The 18641-nt window shown below is 39.3% G+C and overlaps 1 protein-coding gene across 1 annotated transcript; it reads right to left on the bottom strand.

Moving 5' to 3' along the window:
* Nucleotides 1–315: 315 nt before the first annotated feature.
* On the bottom strand, nucleotides 316–17188 carry LOC145785989 (von Willebrand factor-like). Its single transcript, XM_082597682.1, has 17 exons — nucleotides 16884–17188; nucleotides 14490–15321; nucleotides 14124–14324; nucleotides 10272–10440; nucleotides 9983–10084; nucleotides 8597–8701; nucleotides 8010–8228; nucleotides 7475–7698; nucleotides 6540–7328; nucleotides 5851–6045; nucleotides 5102–5323; nucleotides 4103–4545; nucleotides 3715–3905; nucleotides 3053–3280; nucleotides 2456–2677; nucleotides 2195–2350; nucleotides 316–2044 (listed from the first exon to the last, which is right to left on the bottom strand). The coding sequence occupies exons 1-17, from the start codon at nucleotides 17126–17128 to the stop codon at nucleotides 1740–1742; spliced, it is 4848 nt and encodes a 1615-aa protein (XP_082453808.1). The 5' UTR covers nucleotides 17129–17188; the 3' UTR covers nucleotides 316–1739.
* Nucleotides 17189–18641: the final 1453 nt, after the last annotated feature.

The following is an 18641-nucleotide window of genomic DNA, read 5'->3' as shown; positions in this document are numbered from 1 at the left end:
AGTAATAGGTAGCTACTAGCTAGTGGTGGCTTATGGCAAAACATTTCAGGAGGCGTTACTCCTGGTTGCTTTTAGGAAAGGCCTCGCTATTTTAATGATGAAGACACCCTTGTTTCAGCAAAATCATTATTAGTAGCCTACAGTTTTCTGTGATGGAGAGATAAAGTGGTGCTTGGAAATACATAGCTTTTATGTCTTGAAATTGGTAAAAATAATAATTCACTCTTTCCTAATAGCAACCACTGTCCTCTTCCCCTGCTGGCCTAAAAAGTTAATCTTATCCGGTCTAAATGCGAAAAAAAACTCACAAAAGTATAGTTTTATAATGCAGTTTATTCCCGTGTCAACAGAGCTTAGTAGCACCAGAAAATAAATGAAATGACAGTAAGATACACACACCAAATGCAACACTATTACGGCACTACGGTAAAAAGCACTGTGATATGCACTTCCAAAAAAGTTACCACCTTCCCCAACAACATAAACGTGGTTTGAAAAATTACGAAGATATTTGTGGTCATCTTCTAACAATATATGACCAACATACTGTAAGAATTCTTGTACCGCATCATTGCTATGAATTGTTAAATGTTACCAAAGAGTACATACGCCCCTCTACACCACCGTAACTGTATAGACAGTGACAAAAATAACCCTACACAATATTTCACAGCCTTTGGTTGCAACTCGTTTTTTTGTTATCCATAACCACTCTTTTGTTCCCCATACAAAATTGTGGAGTAAACAACAGGAAAAGATAGAAGGAAAAAAAGAGCTAAACCGAGGAAGAAACAAGCACCCATTGCAACATGTGTTCCCCTTGTCACATATCGCATGCGAGTGTGAAGTCTTCGATGAAAAGAATGCAAATTGGTAAAAAGCTCTACCTATGACTAGTGCATTGAAGAGGTTTTCATCTGGTGAGAACTAGAGCACTTGCGAATCCAAGAAGATACCTTCGTCAAATTTACTTCACAAAATGCACCACCATTCGAAGTAAGACAGTTATAGGTTGATTTTAAGGAAGCATAAAAACCCACACTCGCTTGTCTCCATCACCAGAAGACACTCATCAACGCTGGGTAGCTGAAAGCAATATTGCCTTGACAAGACTCTTGTTGCAAAAAGATCTCAATGGATATTTGACAAGCAAAGAATTGACCTTTCGCAAAAGATTCGTGGATCAAAACAACTTTTTCTTTGATTGAGAACATATTGTTCTCTTGGAATCCATCCACGACAAAATAATGTGCATGCAGTTCAGACATTTGAATGTATCTGACAAGCACGGTAATAATATTATGGAGCCAAGAAAATGTTTCAAATTACAAGAAACTAAACAGCAACCCGCTCAAACTAACTGAAGATAAGATGTGTATAAGCGATAGGAAAGACTTAGATCTACAGAAAAAAGAAATATGTGACACGGGAAAATAAAATAAAAACAAATAAGTAAGTTCCATGTGAATAAGAACGAATAACGACGCTGCTATATTCATTTGGCAAAGATTCAAATTAGCACATAAGGAGTTAGAAATTATTTTCTCGACTATGTTTGAACGGTAGTTCAATATAACAGCACTATAGGCCTACATCTCTTTTACACCGTATTCCTAACTTCGGCAAAATATAATTCGTGTTAAATATAATTCTGCAGTAAAATATATTTTATAGTCGCATTCGTCTTTTACACATATGTCCGTCCGTCGTCTTTATCAATCCGTTTGCTCAGTTCTCTTTTATGTCTGAGGTTCACCGCCACAAGCTGTAGCATGACATGCACACTCTAATGCAACTTCATACTCATAAGACTTAGTGGATGAATCTGGACACAACAAGTCAACAGATCTCTTCTCTGTTCTAACCGTACTGCAGCAAGAACATTGCTTCTGGAAGCCTCCCACTTCAGATGAGAAAACTGAAGCGCTTGTACATTGACCTTCGCACATGGTAACGTTGACCTTATTAGGTGATCTGCAACCGTCATATTCAATTTCTTCGAAGAAGTCATTCACTGGTCTACACTTGTTCTCTGTTGGTGTACCTGTGAAAAAACATGTAACATGAGACTAGGTCTCAATACTCTTGTATAAAAAGGAGACTAGGTCTCAACAGTCTTGCACAAAAACAACATTCAAATGATCTGTTTTAAAAGATTCAGAAAGTAGTTATGTCTTCGAAGGTTGTAACTTACTGGTAGAGCAGTATGTACAACATCCATCGCTTGTTGTCTTGATATCAGCAGGTGCACAGAGTGGATCAATTGGTTGGCAAGATGGAGCATTGCATTGGCTGTACACTTCGTTATTGATTGGATCAATCATACATTCACATGTAGTACATTGATCGTCTGTAAATATTATTAAGAATATTTATGTTGATGATAGGATGCCTCGGCATAACAAGAAATAAGACAGGTTTTTATTCTTGTAATGAACATTTTTCGATGACTTACCTGAAGTAATCCAAGTCTGGCCAGGAGCGAATTGTTTTCCCTCGTAATGACACACTGTTGGCACACAATCTCCACAGCATTGTCCAGCAACTGGTACGTATGTGTACCCTGAACTGCATGTTCCGCATTTTATTGCACTGCAGGCTGTTTCATATTCTCCCAGTTCATTTGGTGTCATACTGCAGCTGCATTCCGTGCACACGTCTTCCATCCATGTTAGACCTATTTCATGAAAATATGTATCCTTCCATATCACTGGTATATAGTGTATTTGTTTTTCATAAAACATAGAAACCAAAATTTTAACAGCATGAATTGATTTACTAATTTTGCATATTTGTGTAAACTGTTATCCTACTTTATCTCTACAAGCAGTAAAGCAACTTTCCATTACGTTTCTCCACTAATTTGGAAAGATTTTGTTTTCTAGTTGCACAAGCCGAGAATCAAGCCATTATCACTTGGCTATTAATTTTTTTGGTGATTATAGCCATGATTTGTGAACTGAGATATTAAAGCGGACAAAAACCAGATGTTTTTGAAATGTTGCATAAACGTTGTTTGGATAAGCCGTAAAATGCTCGTAAATCACAATACCTGGTGTATGTGTTTCTCCGAGATACACGCATTCTTCTGGTGGTGTGCATTGGCGTACCGTACAACCACAACCATCAACTGAATCAAGTGCTGTCCAACCTTCTTTGCATTGTTGTGGTTCACAACATGCATCACATTCACAGACCCGAGTGGTACAGCATCGGTTAAGAGCCTTGGTCGCGCTGTGCTTACCAGTTGGGCAGATCAGTTCTCCAATATCACATGAATCTGCAGAGCAACAGTGTTTTCACAATCACACTTACATTATATTAGATAGTGCAGATGTATCGAACTTACATAGTCAGATGTAATTCTACTTATACAGTCAAATGTAATCATAGCCTACAAGAGACAATTTCAAAAAAGAATCTGTTGAAGGCAGTAAATATACTAGCAAGTCACAAGAAAAAACATGTTCCAAAAACTTCATAGAATTCTTGGTTCGTGTATTCAATAATATTGGAACTTTGCACAGTATTTCAGTTGAATGACTGCATCTCGCTATTGTGTGCAAAACATTTCCAACCTTCTACTAAAGAAGAGCACATCTGTTGTTTCCGCTTAAAGGTTATCTTACGGTGTCGAACTCTTGGTTAATAATTTAGAATGCCCTAACTTATTCAATCTTTTCGAAAATCGACATAATTTTAGAACAGTCTTACCTTGATTGCACTCGCAAGCATAAGATGGACAACATTTTCCTGGATTGGTTTGGTACTTTCTTTCGAAAGATTCGCACGTTGTTAGATCAGCCGGACAACTGTTTATGTCACAAGTACAGATTTCTTCTCTTTCGCTTGGACAGCATTCCGGTAAACCAAGTGCTCGCGTTTCTTTTCCAGTTGTGATTATTCTGAACAACAAAATGTGTCGTTTTATGGTGATAATAAGAGATAGAAATGGCAGAAAAGGATGGATCTTGGCTTTAGAGATTCAGTTTTTGTCATAAGAATAAAAATATACCTACTAACATTTTCATTCTGTCTTTGTAAACCACTTTTATGCAGTAGTCTATTAGCGTTGATACAAATCAGATTTGGACAAGCTTACCTGTATCCAGGCAATGCCGGGCATGGCGTAACCTTAGCAGCTGGGCATTGAGATTCATCACATTGGCATTCCGTAACAGCACAGCATGCTCCAACTTCGCTTGTTGTAACTAACTTGAAGCCATCAGCACATTCAGTGACACATGGTTGACATTGTGATTGGTCGCATTCACAGATGTACGTTGGACAGCATTCACCGGGATTATTGACCACAGCTACTTCTCCATTTTCGCAGACGGGTGCAGTGGCACTTGCGCAGTTATCACGATCACAAGTACATTCATACACCGGGCAACAGCGTCCTTCTTCAACCACATGAGCAACATGTCCGGCTTCGGCACATGTTGGTACTGTTTCGCACAATTCGGTTTTGCATACGCAAGTTGCAGATGGACAGCAGTCATCAGCACCCAAAACCTCAAGTTCTTCACCATCTTCACAAACCTACAGTTGAAATAACAGACTATAGCGAAAGTAATTTACCAGGTAATTTATTGTTTTATATAATCTACAAAATATGTGGTTCTTATAGCTTAAATATGTAACGTATTAGATATATTATGGTAATATTTTAGTTGTTTAGAATAACAATGGGCTACATCATTCTCATAATGATATTAGGCTCCCTCGCAAATCAGTTTTGTAGAAGTTACAGGCTTACTGCATTTAAGTGTCAATGCAAACACGTTTCATTTATGCTTTTATTGTAGAGAATAATAATAAGATGATCTATTATTATTTAAAGAATTTTTTTTTTATTGACAAAAGTTTCTCAGTTTAATGTAAACGAAGTTGGTTACTTTGCAGCAAGCAAAAGTTTAAAGATGAATTGGTTTATAACATATGTGCATAAACTGCTTGCTGTTTAGCTATGTGGCTAGAGTAGCCTAGTCATGAAAAAAGTTTAAGCAAAATAAAGGTTTCTATTGCAGTAATAGAAATACTTTAGTAAACTTTCATGAATTGCCAACAAGGAGAATGCAACTGATGTGCTACGTACAGGAACAGGAGTGCTTGGGCAGGAGTCAGAATTACATTCGCATGTATATCTCAAACAACAGTCGTTTGGTCCAGTTGGAATTGCTCTCCATGCTTCACCAACCGAGCAACGTGGTCTAATGATAGGTGGACAACGAAGTCCAGCGCATTTAGATTCATGGTTATCTGGTAGGCAAATGTATGCAGTGCAGCAAACTGAATCATCCTCCACTCTGGCCAAATTCTGCAAAGCAATCCCATTATGATAACTGTGAAAATGACAGTTGATTACAGATGTAAAGTGACGGAACTGGAGTAAATGTGATACCTGTCCAATAGGCGTGCCTGGGCGATTAACATCAGTGAACAAGAACGCTGTTTTTGTTTTATTTTTTGCTATTTGTTTTTTGGGTTTTGTGGCCCTGCTAGCTACTGATATATAGCCTACTACATAATTTTTCATTCAGGCACGTTTTAAACCTTTCAAGGTTTTGCCACCTTTTCCCGTTCATTAACCTGCTGGTAGGTTTATATCGATTTTTGTAGTTAATATCTTTTTCGTCCCGGACGCGTTAATGACGAAAAATAAAATGATTGAATGATTGATAAGCGTTCCCATTTTACATAGTCTTGGGTAGCAATGCACAGAACACTGGATAGCCCTTCTACTCTTTCAGAAAGTATGCTTACACTGTTACTAAAACATTTAATCTGAATTGAGTGAATACGAAAAAGCCGTGGTGAACTTAAAGTTACAAAAACTTAGCTAACCTCATTTAGTCCGCATACTGGTGCTGCGGGACAAGCAACTTGAGATTGTACAATGGTTGCATCAGGTTGGCAAGTGGCGATTATGCACGGTTCACCAGCGTAATACCATTGTTCGCCAACTTTGCGTCCGAAGCCACCTTCATCGCTGCATACTGGGCACTCGAATGTATCCACACATTCACCATCGTTAAGAACCTGGACATAAGTTCATGGCATCACTTATGCTTAAATTTGCGTTAAATAATTTTAAGCAAGAATTAAGATGTAGTATCACCAGAAAATTAAACTAATTCTAATAGATATTATTTGAATAAACTGAAGATACCGTTATAGCGAAATTGATTTTTAAATATATTATGTTAAGTGATTAGATTATTGTGCAAATGCCAGCATTCGATGAATGCAAATTAGCAGTGGTTCCAAAAAATACAAAGATGATTATGGAATATTTAATCTTAGAAAGAGGTGTTAAACATAGCTTACCTTACTTTACAGTGTAGATATTAACGACCTGTTTTAGCCTGATGTTTGCTGTGGTAATAGCGAATTATGCAATTCCTAGACTTGCAATTCGCTATTACTACAGCGAACTCGCAGCATCAGGCTAAAACAGGTCGTTAATATCTACATTGTAAAGTAAGCAAGGATCATGCTGCTAAAAGCGAAATTCAATCTATTGCATAGCTTACCTTGTTACCAGCACAGAAACATCCTTCTGCGTTGTCAATTATGCTCAGACTATCGTAGACTTTGTAGTTGTCGCAAGTCTTTTTGGTGTTTGGTCCGCATCCTCTGTACTCACATCCTCCAGTTGTGCAGGCTGTGTTTGCACAGAAAGCTTCACTTCTCCAGACGACGCATTTGCCCATTCTTGCACCAGCATCAGCGTAAGCCGCAAGTGCTGAGCACCCTGGCCAATCAGCAGCAACAGGTGATCCTTCGTGGATCAGTGGAAGACCAGCAGTTACTCTTGCACATGTTTCCACATATTCACTTGAATCAACAAGAGAAGACAACTGTCCAAGTTGACTTGTAGCAAACAGGTGTAAGCAAGCTGTTTGCGCTGCAGCGCTTCCTCCACCAACAATTAATCCTGTTTCAGGTGCAGCATCCACAAGACATTCTGGTTGGGCATTTCCAGATGAAAATCCTGCACCACCAGCAGCAGCAAGTGCAGTGCCACCAACGTTTTGAACCAACCAACGGTTAAAGAATGTTCCGATTGAGTCCGAACTTGCTGCTTGTCCTGTTGTGACCGTCACTACCACGTAGCTTCCAGTCCAAAGATCATTGCTCATTTCACCATCCGCAAGACCACACAGTCCTTCAGTTTTTCCGGAATATTTCGCTGGCACATGTACAGCCCAAGTATCAGAGGTGTGATCAAACACAACCTTTACTTCTGTAGCTTTCATTATAACTGTCGTTGTTTGGCCGACCACATCAATGGTAAAGCTTGCTGTAGTTGAAGTGGATCCCTAAAAATAACAAGAAATGATCTTGGTTCAAGTTCATCTAATGCGAAGCAAACTTTCAACAAACTTTTCGCACGTTTCACAGAAAGAAAATCAAAATCTTCCTATTGACATAGTTTACATAACATTGCGTTTTATATCAACCATACCTTTTGTTCTTTTACGATCGTAAATGTTTCTAATGATACTTTGTCCACCATCGTCATAGATTTAGTGCATATTGAGCTTCCACAGTATTCCCGTTCTACCGATACTTCGAAGTTAAGGCCAAACGAGTCTCGGGCTAGTACGTGAGAGCATGGACAAGATCTTGCATAGCTGTATCCATCAAACGTGTGGATTCGGCTGCTTCCCGCGTATCCTCGGCATACAACTGCAATAAGTTGTCTGTTGAAATATTTGGAATCGCAGATCGTTTTTATATGATCTACATTTTTTTATATGCTTATACTTGTACCGTAGAGTTATATGAAAATACTGAAAATGCAATGCGTTTAGCAAGAATGACTTTCTGAGCATTGCTTGTAGCCTGCTTTAGATTGATTGCTTACAGTGAAATCAATTTAGCGCGGATAACTATGAAAATGCACCTTGCTTTCTATAGCCTATACAGTACTTGAGCTTCTGTGACTAAATATATTGAATAAACAACAAAGAAGATAAATACAGTGGTTATTTTCTTACAATCACAAACGTAAGTTGGACAACATCCATCTACGTTCATCACAAGCGTAGGCTCGACACCGTCAGCACAAGTAGGCTTGATTGACTCAGCACATGTCTTGGCCTTGCACATCATATTGCGATCATCAACACAAGAGCAAGTTTGACAAACATCGTTGATCATTGCCCATTCAGTATTGACTTCGTGGAAGGTGCCTTCTTCATCAGTACATCCCATACCTGTATTGAAAAGTTTATATTTTAAAATATGTATAAATACAAAGCGAACAAAGCAGAATTTTAACTTTAGATAATAGAATAAAATCGAACGCAATGAAAAAGCAGTTAAATCTAGTGTTACCCTACAGGGTAAAAGTTATTCAACATTGAAAGTACCTTTGATAGGCTCATTTGTTAATAGGTAAGCAAGAAATACAGAAAAAACAATATTCCCTCAGTCTTAATGACGCTTTTTTTTAGATAAAACTAAGAGTAAAAAATCAAAAATGTGAGTAAAAAATTGCGCAATCTTTGCTACTAGAGAAATTTTTTTTGAAAAACTTACAGTTTGGTAGCGCTGTATATTGAAAATTGGAACATAAACTTACGTTTGCATGTATAGGTTCCACAGCACTCAGTGTCATCATTCACTCGCTCACGACGTTCGTTAAACCCACAAATAGGAGCTGGTGGGCAGGTTTCCGATCGGCATACTTTGAAAATAAAATTTGCTTTCATGAACGTTGTACACTTTATGACTGATGAATAAAAACTTATATAATAGACTAGCGACTAGAGTCTAGTCACTAGCCTAATGTAACCCTACTCTCAATTTTCAAAACAAAAATACGTTCATCTAGTATAGGTAGCTTATACTAAAAATGAATTGTACACAGGGTGTTGATGTGTGAAGCTTTGAGTAACTGAGGAAACTGGTTGATGACTAAAATCATATGGTTTAAAGCCGTTGAATTCCTCATACATGCAGATTCATGGCCGATATGACTCAATCGTTTTGTTAGTCTTTCTACTTTGATATCAGTAGCCTAATGTAGGTAGGCTACAGTTATTTTCTCAATGTATAAATGTAATCTATTTTCTTGTTATCATTTTACATTCCAGTATTATATGACATTATTTTTATCCGGGTGTAACGATTTATTACCAGTTCATATCACGTTAAAAGCAGTTGTGTTTGATGACTACTTTTTGGAGTGCATTAACTTATTTCACCAAGCTTCCAGCACAATGCAGATTCAGACCATATAAAATTAAAAGAGTTCGATAACGTATGAAAAGCCATGATCTAACAAACCAAAATGTGTTTGAAGCTTGCTGAAAAGAATGTACACCCAAACGTGTAACTGTTAATGTATCGTCTTGTAATTTTACAAAAATTACACTATTAACAGAATAACCATTATAGCCTACAGTATCGCAGCAAATGTTGTAGTCTACTGTGCAAAAGGTCACTAGCCTACGACGCTTTTTCCGTGACCGCTTACAGTATTTTGTTTGCATTGTTGATTGTATTTCGGTTTGTTTACTTTTTTGTTTTTTTGCTAGTTTCTTGTGTTCGTATTCTCAGTTTGTTTCTGCCAGTAGTATGCCTATGTACAGCACTTGAAGCGAACCAAAAAGGAATTCCAAGAAAATTGTTCTCTCAGCTTAATCGGACTAGTTTGGCTCGGTTCCGATGAAGCTTGACTGTATATGCCTACCATTACGCAGCGTTGGTTCGGCTCTCGGGGTGTGCTTTTGAGCAACGCATTTCAGGACCGCTCTCCATTCAGCGGCAACTAGTAGATGGAATAGTTTTCCGGCAACAACATTTCAACAATCGGAAACTTCACTCTGTCAATCTCGGTAACCGGCCCTGCGTCAAGAGCCTCTCACAAGTATGCGAAACTACCAGGAATAACCTATCAAGGCTTTGTCAGTCCCAGGATAAAGATTTAAAACCAACCATAACATAGTAGCCTAGGTATAGTTACCGCATTCATAAACCGGACAACAATCCAACGGGTTCACAATAACAGCTGAGTAATACTCATCACACACAGGTAACGTGGTCGTGCATAGAGATGAATCGCAAACTGAAAATGAAACAAAAGTTTTATATTCTCCATCAATGGTATTGTAGACTATGTCATGACAATGGCATACTATTTTTAAAGCTTGAAAATATTTGTATAATGTTGAGGTTTGAGGTGTGTGTGTGGGCAAATGATCCAAACAAATATTTCAAACAAAATTGTTTATTTTTAACCAAGAAAAACATACCGCATTCATATGTATCACAGCAATCATTTTTCTTTGTGACAAGGATATGACCTTCTTCGCAAATGGGTGGAGTTTCCACTGTGCATTCCTTAGGGAGACATTCTATTCCAGCTTGTGTGCATTGACAAACCTCGCATTCGTTATTTTCGTCAGTCCATTTCTCATTCAACTAAGAAAACAAGAAAGGTTTTGTTAGAAGCCTCTCTTTAAGTTCCAAGAAAGTTCCAAGACGATTCGATTCAGAGTGAGGGATGAAGTCAGAGTCTCGGAACTATTAACCGATCAGCAGTCAAATGAATTTCACGCTTACCCTTAACGCTTGAGTCTCCTGTCAACTGCCTTCTGTCACCTCGCGATGGCTTTCTGCATTCTAAATGTCTACTTTTTGAAGCATGATTCAGGGTGATTCGAAACAAGCGTGACATAATTAAAACTTGTACCTTATTGTAAATCTTAACCTACAAAATTTCATGTTACCATAATGTTGCAAAGTTCAACTAGTCTCTGTTTTCATTATAACAACTCAACATACTTTGGACAAATACTGCTGTAGCCTAACTTGCATGCGAAGTGATCGATCTTTGCCTATACTGATTACTGTAGTTTAGCACAGTTTCAGAAATACCACGCAGGCCTGCAGTCGCCTACATTTGGTGATAGGCTGCTACCTACAAAGCTTATTGCTTTATTATTTTTTCCCTATGCGTTCAAGGGCGATTACCATATTCTACACGTTGTACCTGTAACCCATCTTATATTTAATCTGATTAGGCTACTTGATCCGCGAAGCTTCCTTTGCTAATCGGTATTTTACTATTAGAAGATCTCTACCTGCCCAACAATTGCAGCCATAGGCTAATAGCCTATTCTAAGTCGGTTGTCAGAGTGAAGATTGCCTGTTTACACTCAAAGCCAACGCATAGGCTAATAACAAAGCGATAATGACCATTGTGGATGAAACAAATCATAAACTGTCATGTTGTTTGCTATTTATGATTCTAGTGTGGAGCAGAGTTGTCAAATTGGAATAATTGATTCCAGATCTGGAATCAAAACGAACTGTCTAGTAGAGAAAAAAAAATGTCTGGAATCTGGAATAATTTTAGAAGCAAATTGGGATTATTTAGACAAGTCTAGATTGTTTCGGTAATTGTCTTTTTTTCATTGCATTTAGTAGCTGCAACGCGTGCGCGTAACTTTCTGCCCTAGTTCCGTCTCTTTCTTTGAAACTTTGTTGCAGAATTGCACGCTTTCTGGCGCGAAAGCCTGTCTGTGAGAAGTGTGACGCAACCTAGTAAGCTGACAGGACTTTCCGCACACTTAACACTGAGTTATATTTCCATGTATGTTAAGTTTACTTTTAATCTGTTATGTTTTTAGGTTGTTACAGAATACAGTACCGTAGTTATTGTTAAGTACCGGTACGGTATTTATTGATTTTCATATTTTGTTGCATCGAAGAAGTTAGATAAGAAGTTCAAAAATCCAAGCGTATGTGAAGTTTATTGTAGGAAGAATATGGCTCTACGCAGTGGCGTATCCTGGTGGGTTGAGCAAGGGATTGAAGAGAAGTAATAAAACTCATGGGGGATAAGAACGTTTCGAAGACGCGCGTATTCTAGGGGGTCCGAGGGCATGCCCCCTGGAAAATTTTTGCAAAATTACACTCAAATAATGGATTATAGTGCTTTCTAGAAACACTTTTAGGGTAGGCTAATATTTGTATGTAGGCTACGGTATGATATTTTTTAGCAGATGTACAGCGATTAACTTATCAAAGGTAGCTCTTACACAAACAGGCAAAAACTGGGCAAGGCTTCTCAGCAGGAGGCAACCCTACGTACAGTTTTCAAGAATTCTAATGATATAAAGAAAAAAACAGTTGCTCTTTCACTTGCTGTGTTCATTTGTTAGCATACATCGTTTACACTGCCGACCATTTGACAAATTGTTTCCACAAGCACGCAGGCACAGATATAAAATTGGGGTGAACAAAGGCTACAAAACTTGATAAAAAATGTGCTGGCATCATCTTATCGTAGGGATATTTTCATTTCAACATGAAGATTCTCACCACTACTTATTGTAAGTTATATATATCATATTTACAATATACACTGCGTATTTAATGGTATTTTGTTTAGACTTAAAATGAAATGTCTAGAATAAATTTAGAATAATTTAGAATCAAACTGACATGCAATCTGGAAGGGAAGGCTACAACTAATCTGACAACCCTGGTGTGGAGTATGTAGCAGAAGGTTTCTGCATCTTACATTGAAGGACAGGTTGCCACTATCTCTTAGTTTTAAAAATCTTTCACCTGCCTCACGTTTATGATAAATACGGCAGGCTGTAGCCTAATTAAGTTAGCTAGTAAACATTTTTTATTGTGTGAAGTCTTGGAAAACTGAAAATATAGGAAAATTTTCACAAGTAAAAAAGCTTTCAGGATTTTCTGGTTTATTAAATTCATGTCTCCTACTGCCTACAGCAGGGGTGTGCAACGTGCGGCCCGCGGGCCAAATGCGGCCCGCGAAGAAAAATTTTGTGGCCCGCGAAGATGTGCTAATTTTGAATTGTGTGCGGCCCGCGAAACGTGTTTATAATTTAGTTTAGTCTGGTACGTGTGAACAATTCATTGTGGAGTGGATTATTGTAGATTTCGCACCTTCTGTTAACCATTTTAGAAGTCTTTCACCGGCCACCGCTAATCCATTGTATTTAATTATTTGGAACGTAAAAATGTATGGTCACATAAAAGGCATTATGAACAAAGTACGACTTTGGAAAGCTCACGTACAGACAGGAAATCTTTTCCACTTTCCAACTTTAAGAGACTATGGAATGCATCCTGAGAAGAAAACTGAATGTGCTGACCAACTTGAAAAATTGTTGTATGAATTTTTGGCTCGTTTCAAGGACTTCAAATCTCATGAACATTTGTTTGGTATATTCGCTTCGCCATTCAACACAGACATTAACAAAGCACCAGAAGATATAACTTGAACTGATTGATCTTCAAGAGAAAACGGATTTGAAAGCAAAGTATTTAGAAATGAATCTTGGCGATTTTTACCGAAAGCATTTCAACTAAGATGACTTTCCACATTTGAAAAATCCATGGCTTCAAAAATGGTACTTTTTGGCTCAACGTAGTTGTGCGAACATTTTTTTCTAAAACTGGCGTCATGAAATCTCCCTATTGATCGGTTCTGACAGACGAACACTTGGAAAATGGACTTCGAATTGCGATCATTAAAGTAAAGTATAGTATCCATTAAAGTAAATTTGGAAAAAGCCGTCGGGAAAAGAAGCCAGCTGCAAACTTCTCACTGAGCTCGTTTAAAGACGGTGTGACAATAAATTTGAATAGTAGTTTTCTTCAGAAATGTATGCGTCCTAACTTATTATTTCTGGAAGGAGATAACCCGTAATATAAGAATAATATGAATAACAAAAAAAATACTGTTTTGTGCCTGCAACTACTAAAAATCATATGTTAAATAAACGTCCGGCCCGCGGTTTCACCCAGTTATTCATATCTGGCCCTCCTGTAATAAAGGTTGCACACCCCTGGCCTACAGCATTCAATACAAAATTATAGGCTGTGGTGGTGCTTGGTTTTACTGTACGTACAGTATATGGTTGTAGTACCATAAAGCAAACTTCTTTCTAAACCTCTATTTTTGATCAGTTTTAGTCAGGAATGGTTTCAGAAAAGTAATGAATTTCATAGTGATATAGGTAAAATTTTGTTATTGTTCGTGTATAGCCTACTTACATACATTTAATTTTATAAACCTGCTTTCACAAACATAATTCGTTTTTATGTGTAAGTTTACAACTTACATTGTGCATTACGTTGTTTTTATCTTGGCAGCTATTTTCGTCTTCAACACAGGTAGCACAGCAATCAAGTGGGTCATTTTTGATTAACTTTTGTCCGACTGGACAGAAAGTTATTTCACAGACTTCTGGGGCACAGTGAACTTCTCCTCCCATGCAGATACAGTTACTACATCCATGTTCTTCTTTCCACACTGCTCCGGTCTATCAAATTAAATTGGTAGACATTTTATTAAGATTTGAAAATTCTTATGTCAAGTTTTAACATCAATATCTTAATTTTTGCTTCAAGTTTCAATATCTTGTAAATTCAAGTAGAAAAGAACGAAATTTCAAAGTCAGAAAAATAATGAAACCCACTAATCTTACCGCACGACGAAGTGAATTTCTGAAGCAAGGGCAGTCACGAGGATAAACACATGATTGACCGTCACACACTTTTTCCTTCGGACAAGAAGATGGACAAGAAGAACCATCAATCACTCCAGGGCAACATCCTTCCATAAATCCTGATTCTGATGAAGCAAGGGCCTTAGCATAAGTTTCTGCTAATACGTTGTATCTTCCAGCAGCATATGATCCATAATTAGGGATGAGGCCTGTTCCAGATTCTGAATCTGCATTTGCTTGACCTCCAAATGTCAAGCCACTGCCAACAAAGCTCGTAATTGTAGACTTGCTGTTTTCATCGTTGTTTTTAGAAGCGATATCAGAATTTGAAGTTTGAACTTCTCCTGCCTCATTACCAGCACCCGAAGATGACATCAAGTCACTTTCTACAGCTTTTGTTGTTGCTAGAGCATTGGATGTAACTGATGTCAAACCGTCTCCGAACAAAAGTGAAGAAATTCCTGCTGCAGAATGCGCTGTTGTGTCAGATATGCATTTTGGAACCACGCAACAAGCGGAATTATCAATTATTGTTTTTGATGTACCAACTGGACAGTTTTCTTCTCCAATGGCTATGCATTTTGCAGGGTTGCAGGCACATTCGTACGTGCCGCAACACATGGAATCATCACTTGAGAAGAATTGAAGATCTTCGTAGTAATTGCAAACTGGCGGAGAGGAAGGACATGAACTTACGTCACATTCGTCATCCACTAAACGGTATGTATAACAACAATCATCTGCTTTCTCGGCGATAACTTTGAAGCCATGTGGAGCGGAAGGATAGGAATCACATTCTTTGTGAGTGCATCTGATGAAAATAAGTTGATATACTCAATCAAAAATTGTTTGCAATGATTTTTTCATAAATATTTGTTTTCTGAATATAATGTCATCAAGCCAATTAAGCAGGAAAGCATCAGCCTAATATCTGGCAAAACATGAAATGTTTATTTGTAATTTGACGCCCAAACAGTATCTATCGCTATTTAATACGCCAGGTAAACATATCTAAAATTTCATCGGGTGCATGTACTCTAACTTAAAGCCATTAGGCTAAACCAACTTGTTTCAATATTGTTGTTACAAGCAAACAACAATTGAATTAAATCAAGGCTAACGAAATTATAAAATTGCATGTGTGTAATAAAAAATGACATTTACTCAACGCACTCTATTACATAAAATGGTAGGCACTTTAACAAGCAGATTTCTAATAATCCACGCGCGTATCCAATCCAACCACGAACCAATGAGATGCTACGTTATCTGTACGTTATCTGCTATTGTGACCATTCCAGCATTCAGCCAGAGAATTAATACTTACTTTGAACTTTGTTTGGTGATTACAGAAGAAAAAAGAGCTATAGCAGAGGTGGGAATCAAACCCACGTCATTGTAATGACTACTGCCGCCCTAACCCTCTGCGCCAAGCCAACCGATGGCAAAGCGATGCTTTAATTTAGCTAGAATTTGCGTTTTTCCTTTATTCTTCCCAAACGCAATCTTGATGACGTCATGAAAAGCGTAGCTTCTGATTGGTTCGTGCTGGATTGGATATCTGCATGTTAAAGTGCCTACCACATAAAATAGCCTACGACCAGTGTTCCCTATAAGAAAATTTTACGCTGAGCAAATATTTGATTTAGTGAGCATGAGCATTTTAATGCTGAGTTAAAATGAATTACCAACAGAAAATGTAATTACTTAAATAGTAAAACCAGTCTTCAGAGTCGAAATTGGAAAATAGGCTATCTTTTGCAAGCTAAGTAATAAAGTTAGTTGCATCCACGAGTGTGGAGTGTTTGTGAAGCAAAGACAAAGGATTGTGATGTAACAAAAGGGTACTGTATGCTCAATTGCTCATGTGCATCAGCACACGGTATAAATGCGATAAGCCCAGAAGCGTACTGTCCAAAAATAATGTTGAAGATCATTTTACTTTTAAATTTGGAAAGTGCAACTGCGCAAGAATAAGATTTTACTGCGCAAATAGTCTGGTGGCACTGCGCATTTGCTCAGTTGCGCACCTTAGAGGGAACACTGCTGCTACGATTAATTTAAATTGCAAACCTCACCTTAAAAGACAAAAAAAAAAGAGAAAATCACTTTCTCAAACATTAAGATGTTTTCATATAATTTTTCTAAAAGCAAATATAGTTATTACTATCTAAACCCTTGACAGCCTGTTTCACCTAAAGGAGGATCATCAGAAAATCAAGGCTGCCCAGGCTGTCAAGGGTTTACAGTAGATAGTAATAACTATAATTTGCTTTAATTCGCTCTGCTTTGCTTTTTTGTTAGCATTGAGCACTTTTTGTAGCATTAATAGTTTTCATTGTTTTAATTTTTCTAAAATATATTTCAACAAACCTTGTTTCACTCAATGATTCGCAGACGCACAACAAACAAGGATCACCATTTTGATACCAAGTTTCACCATAGCAACGCCCGCTTCCACCTTCATCAACACAAGATGGCGATTCTGACATGACACCAAGACCAGCATCAAAGGATCCACTTAGCAAATCTTGCTTATTTGAAGCATTATCTGATGCGAGGGCTGCCTTAACTTCACTGCCGACACCTTCGTCGCTGTATTGTGTGGTCGTGAACATGCCTCCGTCGTAGATCAAACCATTCTTCGCTGCAGCGTCAGCTTTGCCAGCGCCGTAATATTGTCCTGGCATGCCTGCGAAAGCATTGCTGCCATCAGCGTTTGCGGCTGCGCCTGCACCGGCAGAAAGCTTGCCTGGAACAAACACAGTCTTGGTCATGTCACCTCCGTAGGCATCTCCGCCGACGTACACATCTGCGGCGTGTTGGCCGTCCGCTTGTGACCCATCTGCTGCTGCGTGATCGCCCTTGGCACCGAACGCAACTTCTTGTCCTGAACCAGCACCAGATTTAGTTGTGGTTTCGAAGTATCCGCCATTGAAGGCAAGTCCTGATGCGCTATCGGCTTGTGCATGGTGTTGTCCCATTCCTCCGAAGTATCCGTTACCGAGTCCGTATTGGCCACCGGCTTGTGCACCAGCACCATTGTCAATTGCCATGTTTCCTAGATGGAAAGCGGTCGTAGTCATGTCACCACCCTTCTTTCCACCTGCGGCATGGAAACCAGCGTCTTGTGCACCAGCTGCTGCAGATTGTGAATCGAGACCATAATCTGATCCGAGGGCTGCTTTAACTTCACTGCCGACACCTTCGTCGCTGTATTGTGTGGTCGTGAACATGCCTCCTTCGTAGATCAAACCATTCTTCGCTGCAGCGTCAGCTTTGCCAGCGCCGTAATATTGTCCTGGCATGCCTGCGAAAGCATTGCTGCCATCAGCGTTTGCGGCTGCGCCTGCACCGGCAGAAAGCTTGCCTGGAACAAACACAGTCTTGGTCATGTCACCTCCGTAGGCATCTCCGCCGACGTACACATCTGCGGCGTGTTGGCCGTCCGCTTGTGATCCAGCTGCTGCTGCGTGATCGCCCTTGGCACCGAACGCAACTTCTTGTCCTGAACCAGCACCAGATTTAGTTGTGGTTTCGAAGTATCCGCCATTGAAGGCAAGTCCTGATGCGCTATCGGCTTGTGCATGGTGTTGTCCCATTCCTCCGAAGTATCCGTTACCGAGTCCGTATTGGCCACCGGCTTGTGCACCAGCACCATTGTCAATTGCCATGTTTCCAAGATGGAAAGCGGTCGTGGTCATGTCACCACCCTTCTTTCCACCTGCGGCATGGAAACCAGCGTCTTGCGCACCAGCTGCTGCAGATTGTGAAGCGAGACCGTAATCTGATCCGAGGGCTGCCTTAACTTCACTGCCGATACCTTCGTCGCTGTATTGTGTGGTCGTGAACATGCCTCCGTCGTAGATCAAACCATTCTTCGCTGCAGCGTCAGCTTTGCCAGCGCCGTAATATTGTCCTGGCATGCCTGCGAAAGCATTGCTGCCATCAGCGTTTGCGGCTGCGCCTGCACCGGCAGAAAGCTTGCCTGGAACAAACACAGTCTTGGTCATGTCACCTCCGTAGGCATCTCCGCCGACGTACACATCTGCGGCGTGTTGGCCGTCCGCTTGTGATCCAGCTGCTGCTGCGTGATCGCCCTTGGCACCGAACGCAACTTCTTGTCCTGAA

This window comes from Aplidium turbinatum, chromosome 16, assembly GCF_918807975.1.
Source record: "Aplidium turbinatum chromosome 16, kaAplTurb1.1, whole genome shotgun sequence".
Lineage (NCBI taxonomy): Eukaryota > Metazoa > Chordata > Ascidiacea > Aplousobranchia > Polyclinidae > Aplidium > Aplidium turbinatum.
Note: the sequence above shows the minus strand (reverse complement) of the source record. Positions and strands in the feature narration are given on the sequence as shown.